Source organism: Limulus polyphemus, unplaced genomic scaffold (genome assembly GCF_000517525.1).
Source record: "Limulus polyphemus unplaced genomic scaffold, Limulus_polyphemus-2.1.2 Scaffold550, whole genome shotgun sequence".
Taxonomy (NCBI): domain Eukaryota; kingdom Metazoa; phylum Arthropoda; class Merostomata; order Xiphosura; family Limulidae; genus Limulus; species Limulus polyphemus.
In genome coordinates this window covers 204,906-217,696 of record NW_013666160.1, presented here as the reverse complement: position 1 = coordinate 217,696, position 12,791 = coordinate 204,906, and the positions used below count along the sequence as shown (strand labels likewise).

Here is a 12,791-nt window from a genome sequence, read left to right as displayed (position 1 = left end):
AGGGTAAATAGGATTTTAGGTTGTATCTACAGAAATATTGAATACAAGTCTAAAGAGGTTAGGCCACATTTGGAATGTTGTGTTCAGTCTTAGGCTCCTTACCTTAGGAAAGACATTGAATTGTTGGAAAGGGTTCAGAGAAGGGTTACTCGAATAGTGCCTGGGATGTAAGGCGTTGTCATACAAGGAGAGGCTGAAATCTTTCAAATTGTTTTCTCAAATTTACTTATCAAGCTTTTTCTTAAACTCACTTAAATTTACTGCCTCTACAACATCCGAAGGCAACCCATTCCAAAGGCCAACTACCCTGTTAGAAAAATGAAACTATCTTAGCTGAAGATGACTCCTATCTTGCCAAAATTTATATTTGTGTTCCCTAGTCCTACTATTCTCACTGTTAAATATGAAAAAAAAGATGATGCATCAACACTCAATTCCCTTTACAATCTTAAACACCTCAATCAGATCCTCCCTAATTCTTCTTTTTTAAGAATGATAAGGGCTGGCTTTAAGATTTTTTTTTAATCATTTTAATTTAGTTTAGAGGATAGAACAGCCAAGATGGACCAATAGATCCCATGTTGTCCCAAAACATTTTTATGTTATATGTTAAAATAATTCCAGCAAAATGTGCAAAACATTATGTGTTTAGAGTTTTAGTTGGTGAACATTAATTTGGTGGTATCACTGCTGAAGTAGATTGTTTTGTAATTTTTACCACAATCGTGTTTTCTTTTTATTATGAACAACACTAATTATAATTTATCTAACTAACTTTTTTCAGATTCCAATAATGTGAACAATATATTTTCATTCTTGTGAAGTGGAATTTTAGCTTTCATTTTTGTTAGCATGTCCATTACAACATTATTCAGAAAAAACTGATGAGTGAAAGTGGATAATGAGAGCAATATACGGTTATTCTTATAAAATACCCTTGTCATGTTTTAGTAGTTCTTTCACAATAAGACAAGTTAAATATCTGGTTGTAGATAAGTTTAAGTAGGACCAAGGAACAGCATACATACAGTTTGGAAGGCCAAATAAACAATTATATTTATTAATAACTTTTCAGTTTTGTTTTTTATCCAAATCAATACACATATGAATTATTAAAAATGACTACTTAACATTAAATTGCATTTGGTTATACTTCTGAATTTCAAAATAAATTCTGGTTAAAATGCAATTGGATTTATAGGTATTTTCAACTAATTAATTCTGTTCCAAATGCACTCACAATATGTTTGTAGTTGTAATTATTACTGTAAACAAGTCAAGCCAACAGTATATCTGCTTAAAATGCTACTGAATAAATATGATTTTTATTTTAATATGTTTCTACAACTGTATATTTATGTAAATTGCTTATAACTTGCAGAGTATTTAAAGTATTGTGCATTCCTAGAATACATAGGATTAACATCTGATAAATTAAAAAAACATTTGGACAAATTAGCTTTCAGTATCTTTGTTTATATGTGCAACTATTCTTTCACACAACATAGTACACTGTAAATGTAACTGATGTAGAAGTAAACTTTTAATTGACAGATTTCTTAGGCAGGAATGAAAATTTAATAATAAACAAAAACTTTAAGATATTTATTTAAGTACATTTTTTATCTGTATCTGATATCACATATTTGTTTCCATTATAATTCAATGATGATGTAATATATAAATTCCAAAATGTCCATTTAAAGGTATGTTTGCTGCTATAGCTGTTATGTTTTTTTGTTATTAAATTTTGTTTTAAACTGCAATACTGGAATTTTAACATAACAAACGTTGGGCAAGAACAGTAAAAAGATACATAAGATAAGAACTAGAGACTAACCTCCATTTTCTAGATGCCCATTTCCATTCATTTTATCTTGTTCTTCTCTAGGGTTAAAATCTTCAAACTCACCAAAATTTATATTATTTGATGTTTTGTTATCACCAATGCCATCAGATGGCAACTCTGTAAACTCAATGAGAAAATTCTAAAAAAAAGATAATAAAATGAAGATCAGTACGCTTCTTGAATGATTGACTATGAGTGTAAACTGATACTATGAAAAGCTTCAATGAGGGAGTCACTAAAATAAGATGCTAAAATGTTGCTCCTTTACTTCCACGTGGCCAACTAGTTAGTCCACTAAGGATCTATCTGTTGTATAAAATCGATAGGATTAAATTTTTATTCTGAATGCTTCTGGTGGAAGTTATGAAAGTTATGAAATCAAATTTACAAAACTGAGAAAAATGAAATATCATACTAGTTGTTCTACTTGAAATACTTGTCCTGTTAAGGTTCATGAATTCAAAAGGTTTACACTTTCACAGTATCTTTGGTTTATTTTTTTTTACTTTATTTACCAAGTTTACACTGATGTTTACTTCTCTTCAAAATACCACTTATGAAGACTAATTTTAATTAAAGCAAAAACAATCAGTACACAAAAGTTAAATAATTCTAACTTTTCTAAAGTAAAAATATTTTACTACTTCAGATACTTACTAATAAGAAACAATATCTTAGTTCATAAAACATTACAACTTATGCTGTCTGAACTAACACTTCTAAACTTTCTCATTATATTACAGTAATTCATGCACCAAGCAAGTAATTCAAAATGTGTTGCCCTCCTATTGGTGAAAGGCTATTGTCACATGATGATTACATCAAGTACTAGTGCAATTCATGTGAAAACATGTGTCTTAGATGGAAGATAGTTCAAGGCTAGTGACGTGTGCAAAATGTCAAAAGCAGATGCATGAAGAATAATTATTGTGTGCAAGAGAGGTAAGAATATTGTTTTCGAAAGCATTATTTGTTATACTTCAGATGCAGGCATGTGTTGGCAAATAACAGTCAATACATATTACTCATTTTTACTGTTATACAGAAGTTAAATAATACACAGCATGTGTGTTAACTACTTACTATTAATGTTATGAGCAATATTCTCTTCATAAGGTCTAAGCCACTAGTACAATTCAAACAGTTATCATATGATGATGACTAACATTAAGCTTAATTCTATGAAATGTGTTTATCGTTGATTTTTTCTTTTAGAAGAAATATATAAAGAAAGTATATTGTAAACATGTGTCATTCAATTTTTCTAAGTTGCAAAGTATGAATACTTAACTAGGGATATATAAAGACCATAGTAACATCAGTAGAGAAGCTGTCCATGTAACATCATACAGACTTATACCATATACTTTACAGGTGCCTGTTATTAGTACATGTAGTACTAATAATTTGGCTATATTAATTTCTACAGCAGAATTATAAAATACTGTTCTTATTTTTCAGCACATACAAATCATTTGTCCAGTCTACACAAATTGTGTGTTGTGTTATCTATAGAATTTAAATAAGTAGCTTTTTAAAGACCACAAAGTTTCTTTATTGTATTGAGCTAGTCGAGGCTAATGTTGAAGTCAGTGCCATATGCACTATAGTATAGTCACAATATGTTTCATATACGTACTGTAAAACTGAATTATGTAATAAAATGTAACAGCTTTGTATGAAACCAAATCTCCTCATAATGTTGTTAATATGAAAACTAAACATGACAAAAAGTCACTAAGTAGCATTTTTACCTTCAATCCTAGCTTGTTCGAGTCAAGGAAAATGATAAAGAAAAATGTTTTAAACAAAATGCTTGAAAGTGTGTTAAATTATCATTTTGTCATTACAACTACCAGTTCAGCGGAACCACAGAGAGAAAGAGATAACCAATGCAGCAACTGAGACATTTCTTCTAACTGAATATAAAGAGTTTAAAATTTTCATGGTTTGCTTAATTACACTGCATAGGCTTAAAATTGTAACAGCTTATTCTGTATTAATTGATAATTCCCAAATTATCTTGCCAAAAATATACAGGTGCTCAACTGAGTAGCTGTCTCGAACAGAGTAATTCACATTCTACTTTGGTTTTCAATTTTATAAAGTTTTACAAGTGCAGCTTAAAAGCATAGAGGCCAGACTGATGAGCATCATAGAAGTTTATAAAGTCACTTGTAGCTTCGTACCTTTGTTGTAACATTGTTCTTTTGTTGAGTTGGTTATTTTAAATCCAATCCATGTAATGATAACAAATTAGTTCATTCCTTCTTTAATGATTCTACAAGATGCCTTCACTTGTACACTGTTGTAACATGTAGGCCTGAGTAACTTTACAAATGATGCTTAAACAGAAATACCACATTTAACATTAAAAAATACATAACAGTGATCAAAATATTTCATTAAAACTAAATACTTCACTTGACTAAAAATGAATGACTGACACTCTTGACTTAATACTCATTCACTGCTTACTGAAAGCAAAACACTGATTCTTGTACTTATAATCTAGCCTTGTTTCTAGATACTTCATAAAGTTACTAGATTTTCATGACATCATCTAAAACATCCTAAGCCCACTCCCACAATCTTACTTGATCTTAATGTCATGTGCCTACTAGCTAACATTCGAATTATAGCATTGAAATCACAGCCCACAACACTGACCCCTTCCTGGATTGCAAAGTTCCTTGAACAATCCTAGCAAAAAATATAACACTAATCTGTCTATTTGCCACATATTTTTCATTGTTTTCTCTTACAAGGCCCATGTTATACATTATACAGATGGTATGGCCTCTCTACAATTGTAATCACTGGCTGTACTATCACTGGGAGAGTTCTTTTTGGGTAGGTGATTGAATGAGTCCATTGGAAGCTTCATCTTTAATGATCCTCGAGAAGTGGTTTCAACAGCAGGAACCCTCGACTCTTCAGCAGGCCAACTTTCCTCTTACAAATCTTTTTCTGGAGCTACCCAGTTGGTAATCCTCTCACCAAAATACTTCCAGAAACAATCACGGTGAATTAACATTGCCTCTCCTTCTAGATTCTGTATGCCACATCATTGATTCTTTTCAGTATGACATATAGCCCTTCTAAACACCTACTTAACTTGAAATTTGCAATGAAACCATTTCAGCCATACCACGTCACCTAGATGAAATCTAGTTTTATCAACATTAACATCACAGCAACCTTTTATCACAAACTCATTTAGTCTTTCCTGAGTAAAGTCATGTCTGACATCTTTATTGTTCACATCCATGAGACCTCTTCCAACCTCCATACCCTCAGGACATGCCAGAGTATTTGGTTCTACTGCAACCTGATCAGTAGATGAAGTTTTATTGATAATAACTCCTGGTACGAGTATTTCACTTCTTAGTGGTACAATGACCACCTTCTCTGTTGTCACTGGAATTTGAATTTCCAGTGTCATAATTGCCATGTTGTACATAATTATTTCCTGGTCAGGTAAGTACTGTGGAGCTAGTTGAAGCTAGTCTAACCTCACATTCATGTATCTGTATGAAATATGTAACCAAGATGCCTTTTTTTTTTAAGTCACTTACACACACATATCATGAGGTACAGAGAAGCTTCCTACAGTACAGTTAGTTTCCCTTTAACTAAAACTTCGTGTCCACTTGCTACTAACATCAATCCCTCTTCTTTCTTCATCTTTGGTGGCAAGTTCCCACCTTTCATTAACAAATGAGATTGAATAATTGCAGCTGCAGGACCAGTGTCAATCAACATACTGCAAGGTTTTCCCATCAATAAGCCCAGGGACTAATGGATAATTTTTCTTCAAATAATGAACTTCATTTCTCATTTCAGGTAAATGAAGTATTTTAGTTGAACTCTGCCCCATAAATCCATTAATTCCTGCTTTTTCTATGCCAGGTTAGCTCTTTGTTGTTCTTTTAATCTAATTAGACTCTGAAACACATCCTCGGGGTATTGTATCCTTGGCCTTAATAACAGCTGTTGATTCCTTACAGTCTCAGCTATAATAGCCATGTTTCCAAGAATAATAACAGTTCCCTCTTTCTAGTATCCTCTGGGAGGAGTTCTTATTCCATACTGGCTTTAATCTACAATTCTGTGCAATATTGTCCTTTCAAGTTACACTTGAAACAGCTATTTTCTTGTATATTTTTTACTCCATTCTGTGTAACTAACTGTCTAATTAATTCTTCCAGTTCTTCTAGACTGTTGTTGGATGAGTTTACATTTCAATACTGCAGGATCTGATATTCTTATAACTTTTAGATGGTTCTTTTAGTAGTTTATCTGCAATATTAATGGATTCTAGTTCCCTTGCCTCATGGAGAGTCTCATATAAAGATGCAAACCTACTTTATTTCACTCATTTTCATATTCTCATCTGTTATGGCATCTATAAATTGGTCATCACACGTCAACAAATGCATCATTTCATGAGGAGCATCTTGGTAAAATAACCAGGCAAGCCCTTCTAAATTTTTGGCAAGTTCAGTTAAGGTATTTTCTTTCTTTCATATCCTACTCTGGATACTTCCTTCTAGTGTGTCACTCCAAACTTGTTGGATAAGGCAGCTATTAATGCTTGATAATTGTTTTGGCTATCAGCTGGAAAGTTACTTAATACAGCAAAAACTTGTCCCTTTGAATAGGCAGAAAGATTAATGGCTTGTTTAATATTCCACAGGTTCATTCTGGAAATGATTTCAAACTGAATCTGATATGGTACCTTCCCACTGGTTTCTCAATTGGCTAGCTAAATTCTGGAATTTAAATTGGTAGTGCCATGGTTGGAGTAGTCCAAAAAGGTCCTGAGGTAACAGTTGGAACAACAGTAATGGCAGTAGGTGCAGACCAAATAAGTTTTTTTGTTTTGTTTTTTTAAAGGTGCTAATGCACCAGCTTTTCATTTCTATGGCAAAATACAACAGAACACATTTTTATTGAATAAATGAAGATTCAATTAATTTCTTTACTATTTACATTTGTTAACAGTTATTAATACTACTTTTCAATAAAAATAAGAAAACCTTTAACACATAAATTTAAAATGCATTCACATTTAAAACTCAAATAATTTCGCATAACTTAAAAAGTTGAAGAACAGTTCTCATGATGCTTGAATTTCATGTAACCACCGCATAATGGGGATCATAACATGGAAGTACAATTAATAAATTGCTTTGAATTAGCATTTTAACAGCATAAGTTAAATTTAATTAATTTAGGTTGTTGTAATTCAACATACAAATCAAATAAATTATCAACCGAAAAGTAGACAGACACCATACAAGTATTCTAAACCTGTAGATGATTTTGGCCAGCTCTTCCACCTCCAACCTTTGCTTCTGGTTCTTCTCTCCCTGATGAGGAACAGGTGTCTCCTTTTCTGTTTGCTATGTTCATAATTCAGGTTGTGGCCTTCTTTCTCTTTCAACTGTATATCATCATGACTCTTGAGTCGCTTTATTTTGTGGGCCTCCTTTTGTCCCAATGTCACATTGATCAATGTCTTTTTTTCCTCCTCATCTTCATGACTCCTTTGAATGGCTAAAATCATTACCATTCTATCTTTATTGAACCCCAATCTCTTGTATCCCTTCTTTCTATTTAGGGCATTCCTCTTTTTCCTTCTTTGTTATTTTCTTTCCTGCAATATGCTCATCTTTATCTTACCTTTACTCCATCCTTCACCTTCTCACTTTGGCTTTTCTTCACAAACCCAGTAGTTTCCATGTGGACATACATCCTTATTTGTTTGCCTTTTTGGGTATATTTCTTCCTTTACTATCTGTATTTTGATTTGATTTCTCTGTTTTTGGGAACTCCTCAATCTGGATGCTTTCATTTTGGATGTCTGATTCCCTGATTTCTCTCTTTAACCTAAGTCTTGTCCCATTTCTCACTCTTCTATTCTTTGGAGGTGTTCCCAATTCATTGGAATCTCAAGCTGGGTCTGTTTACCAACAATCTTCCTTCTATTCCCTGGTTTCTCATCTCATTAGACCACAGATGCCTTGGTCGGCTACTCCCTCTCCTGTTCTTCATCCTATCACTTCTACTCACCATTCTCCCTTTCACAGAGTTAGTCATCAAGACTCAGTTTCATGTGCCTCTGGTTTTACTTACCTCTGGTATCCACTCTCCATTATATCCAGAGGCTCTGTTGTGGTGAATTTTCCTGCTGATTTTCACTTTCAGCTGTATCACTAGTCTTATACATTCTTCATGTCTTTGTCACATTTCATAACACCACATGTGTATCAATCTTTTCATACATATCCACAATAAAAAAGAAGCAAAGCACATCAAAAAGAAGGGGGAAAAAAACAACAACAAATGTCCACATAATATGGGGAGCAAAATACTGCATTGACTGTGTTTGTTGTCACTGGAACCTGCTGAGTGGCCAGTGTTGCCTCACAGGGAATACTTACCTGAAACTTACATTGAACGTTGGAGTACAGAAAGTGTACATCCATCTGCCCCTGCTCAGTGCTCACCATTGAGATGGGAGTTTTGTGAAAGACTGCTTTGGCAGTATGTCTATATAACTGACCTGGCCATTTCTGCACCTTTCACAAAGAGAACAAATCACCAAGTGTAGTCCTGCTCTCACACCTGCTTTCTTACACTTGCTGTCTTTAGTTGCTGTAACATATTGTATTATCTCTCAGTGGGGACCCAGTTCCAGATGATTGTGTCTGATGCTAGTAGTCCATGTACACACTCTAATTTTCTCCCCAATGCAAATTCCTTCCCCTATTCTTCTAGTGGAGCACAGTAGAACCCTTACTTCCCAGTAAGAGACTAGTTTGAAACATAGGCCTGGTGTGTTTACTGGGAATATAGTACAGTTCACCTATTCCAATATCTACCAAGCAGTTTCTGGTGGATATGTCCAGCCAGATAGGACTTGGATTGATCTCGGGATGCAAGTGAGGAATTCATCTCCTTCCACCTTTCATTATAGTATCTACTGTTAGTATTTAACCAAAACTAAACAGCCTAATGCCCTAGCCATACTAATATTCTAACATAAATACCAGCACTAAATTTACTTGATATCCTTTGCTCTACTACAACAGTAATTTAACACTAGAAACCCATTAAGCAAAAAGTATTCCCTGCTTGGGAAATATGCAGTTAACTCTATATTAACATCAATCTTCTTTAGTAGTAGTAAATAGTACACTGTATTGCATTTTTTATTGTTTTCTTACAGGAGTTAATTATTAAGAACAAGTTCCATATGCATAATAAAAAAAAAAAAGTTTTGTCTTTTATAGAATTCACCAGAACCTAGAACTTCAACCATTTTTACAAATAAATAACTAGTCAGTCTGCTGAATAATGATAAATTACTAATTGTGATGGTATGTTATCCAAACCTCCAAAGTATTTTAGTTTATTTGTGGTGAGTAAAGGACTATACATGAAAACCAAATATATTGCTTGCATTCCACTACTTAATGAGGCCTACTTTATTTATTTGCTTCTCTCTTCTGAGCAGCATTTATGAGCTGTGACATCAGCAAAACTAGTCTGTTGCTGAGGAAGTAGTGAATGAAAGATCATGTTTTGTTAGTAAATAAAATTCACAAATAAATGTTTAAATGTTTTTAGTTTTTCTTACATTTTCTTTCACAGTAGTCTATCTTGTTTTTTAAACATATACATGATCTTATTTCTAATTAAGTCTAATTAATTAATATCAGTGCATACCAACAAGACTTTCAAGAATATCTAATGATTGATGCATAGAGATAATAGTTCTTCATGACATCTTTTGTACCTAGTTTTATAACAAGTCTACTTATAGAAACAATGCAGGCAATTCTTATCTGTGGTGCCATCTGTTGGAAATAAAGAAGATATTTCAAAGACCACTCCGTGCAAATGCAGTGTGCAGACCTGCTTTAAGTTACAAGTATATGTATATAGAGTGTAGTAATCTGCTTAACATAATATACAATGTACACAATAATCCTCTTGCTGTATTAACACAAAAAAATTACTTACTTTTTCATTTTGTTGTGAGTGTAGGCGATATCACAAGTCAGTTAAATTTTACCAATCTATATTAATATCACATGGTTTAATCAGTACTTTAACCTGTCTCAAACTAGTTGTGTGAAAATTCAAATATTGTTTTGTACATGGATGATGAGTTTTTCAATAATGTCTTCAATGCCTTCTGTCATATTTACTAGATTACAATATTTTATTTCACTTAAAGTAGCATATAGTCTTCAAAAGTCCTATCTTTATTTAGCTTATGTTAAAAGCCTCATAATGTTTTATTATTCTCTATAAACAGGATGTTGAGGAACTATGTTACAATGTATGTATGACAAAGAACAATAGACTCATATCCCTAATTTAACTTTATGTTGTTATGTTTCTTTATATTCTCCACATGTTACCCGATACAACTCATGACAACATATCATCTGACACTTTTATAGTAATATGCCTCATATTGTTGTGATTGTGAATCTTCTTTTAATATCTTGCTTAAGATTGTCAATTTACTCTGGTCTACTTGAATAGCTATAAGATTTACCAAGACACAAAAGAAAACTCTGTAAGAGTTAACCACAGGGATATTTGTGAGCCAGGGAATAGAGCTCCCACAAAAACTTTTATTCAGAAAATGTCTAACCTGTGAAGTTAAAAACACTGAAGTTCTAGTTCTGATGTGGTCGAGTAGTACTTAGGCTATAAATGATGGCCTGAACAATATCAAGATATATCAAAGTTTTAGTCTCAGAACATTAATTTATAAAAATTTTATATTTGCAATACTGTTTATTTGTTTCTTGAACTTTGTGCAAAGCTACATGAGGGCTATCTGCACTAGCCACTCCTAATTCAGTAGTGAAAGACTAGAGGGAAGGAAGCTAGTCATCACCACCCACTGCCAACTCTTGGGGTACTTTTTTACCAACAAATAGTGGGATTGACCTTCACATTATAATACCCCCATGGCTGAAAGGGTGGGCATGTTTGGTGTGACAGGGATTCGAACCCGCGACCCTCAGAGTGTGAGTCGAGCACCGTAACCACCTGCCCATGCCGGGCCTTGCAATACTGATACAAAACTGGATGTTTTTTTATTAAACAAGACAATTTCTACATCATATCTTACTATTTAAAAATTCTAATAAAATACTGTAAACTATAAAACTTTCATACAATTGAAGCAAAATTAGATTACAGCAGAATAACTAATTTACAAAATCGTTTTTACTTATACTAGTAGCTTTACCAGAGAGTGAGGGACCCAAGATTTTTTTGACCGAGCAAAGTGTTAATGTGCACTACAGGTGCATCAATTACAGCTGGGGTTCAGGCTTGCTTTAGGGCCTTGGAAGTTTTTGAGTTCTGGATTAAATTTTATACATTTTTATGCTTTTCCTGAGAGTATTTTTCTAATTTTAATGCATTTTTACTGGGACAGATTGATAAATTTACTCCCCCATTCCCACTTCTTACACCACTGTTTACCTAAAACTGCTAAAACAGTTAAGTTGCATATTTTTTATATGCCCCCTCAGTAGTTCACCATGAAGTCTGAGGTCTTATAACATTACAAATTTTGAGACCCATGTTGGGCAAAGCACAGATAGCAAACTGATTGTGCATCTTTGTGCTTTACAATAAACATTCTTTTTAATAATAGACATTCAAACCCTGAAAATTTAACTAGTTCTGAGTGAGTAATAAACCTGCTTTACCAGGTTGTTAATAATTGCAGTTATCTTACTATCTTATATTAAAGACTACTCCTCACACTTTTCTATAAAGTTAATATTTTTGAAAAATTATTTCTTAGTAGCACAAGAACTTTCTCGAGACTGAATGAAGAAGCTTGATATCTATAGTTTATGTAATCAATATGTGAAATCTTATTAAAATCCTATGTTTACAAAGTACATCTCCTTGCATCCTTCTTCTATAAAAAAACAAATATGTTGCAATTTGTTAATTGTTACTGGTTAATCTACTTTCTATTGAGATTTTTTCAGTTATCTACCTTATATAAATTAAAGTTTTCTAATAAACTTAGCACCTACTCATTTTAATATATAATTTTTAAAAGCACCAAATTCCATTGTTTATATCTCATTAGAAGTTAAAATTAGAGTCTTTAGTGCACAACTATGAAAGTGTTTTTACTGTAAATATATAAATCAAAACACGAATTTCTTATGAAGAATTACCTATAACATGGAATAATCTAAAAAATTAGCTACAAACTTTTGCTGAAAACTAAAGTTTTATGACAAATAGAAAAATTATTATTACTAATCACGTTTTTTTTCTAAATTTTCTGTGAAATATATAACAGTGAGTTAAAGTTTAATAACTGCACAATTGTATGTGTGTACTTTAGCTGTGGATTCATGAAGAAGCTACATATTTCAATAAACTTAGTCAACTTGTATTTGTTTTTCCTCATTATTAAAATTGAAATGAGAAGTCTGTCCAGTAGTTAAGATTGTTTTAAATAACCAATATGAAACAGATCTTAACTTTTAAGATTGTTTCTTGTCCTCATCTGTAGAGCTGAACACTTTCATAAACATATAAGTATACACATTAAAGTTAAGCTAGTGTTTAGGTAGTCATTAGTGAAAGAAATACAAATGAATAAATTATAAAACTTTACAACAAAGTTCTTGCAGCAATTTGTAAATCTAATCTTTATCTCATGTGTCCGAATTGGTACCAAACTCATTAAACACACATATAACAGTTAAATTCTTAAAAACTTCAATTAAACTAGCAAAGTTTCAGCCTTAAAAGCCACAATGTTATCATTCTGACAGCTCAAAAGTGAGGCAGAACTCATTGAACTTTTTTACTTTCATACTTTCGAAAATTAAAGAAAAGACCATATATCTATTTCTTTTACCTAAAGAAA

At 32.5% G+C, this 12,791-nt stretch overlaps 1 protein-coding gene across 4 annotated transcripts in view; it reads right to left on the bottom strand.

The window, feature by feature from the left end:
• The window catches only part of LOC106459038 (PTB domain-containing engulfment adapter protein 1-like), a 119,913-nt gene that overhangs the window by 15,814 nt on the left and 91,308 nt on the right, over positions 1–12,791 (bottom strand). For all 4 annotated transcript variants that reach the window (XM_013918611.2, XM_013918610.2, XM_013918612.2 and 1 more), the window contains one exon: positions 1,841–1,988. In XM_013918611.2, coding sequence (XP_013774065.1) covers positions 1,841–1,988 — 148 coding nt within the window. The remainder of the gene's footprint in view (positions 1–1,840; positions 1,989–12,791) is intronic.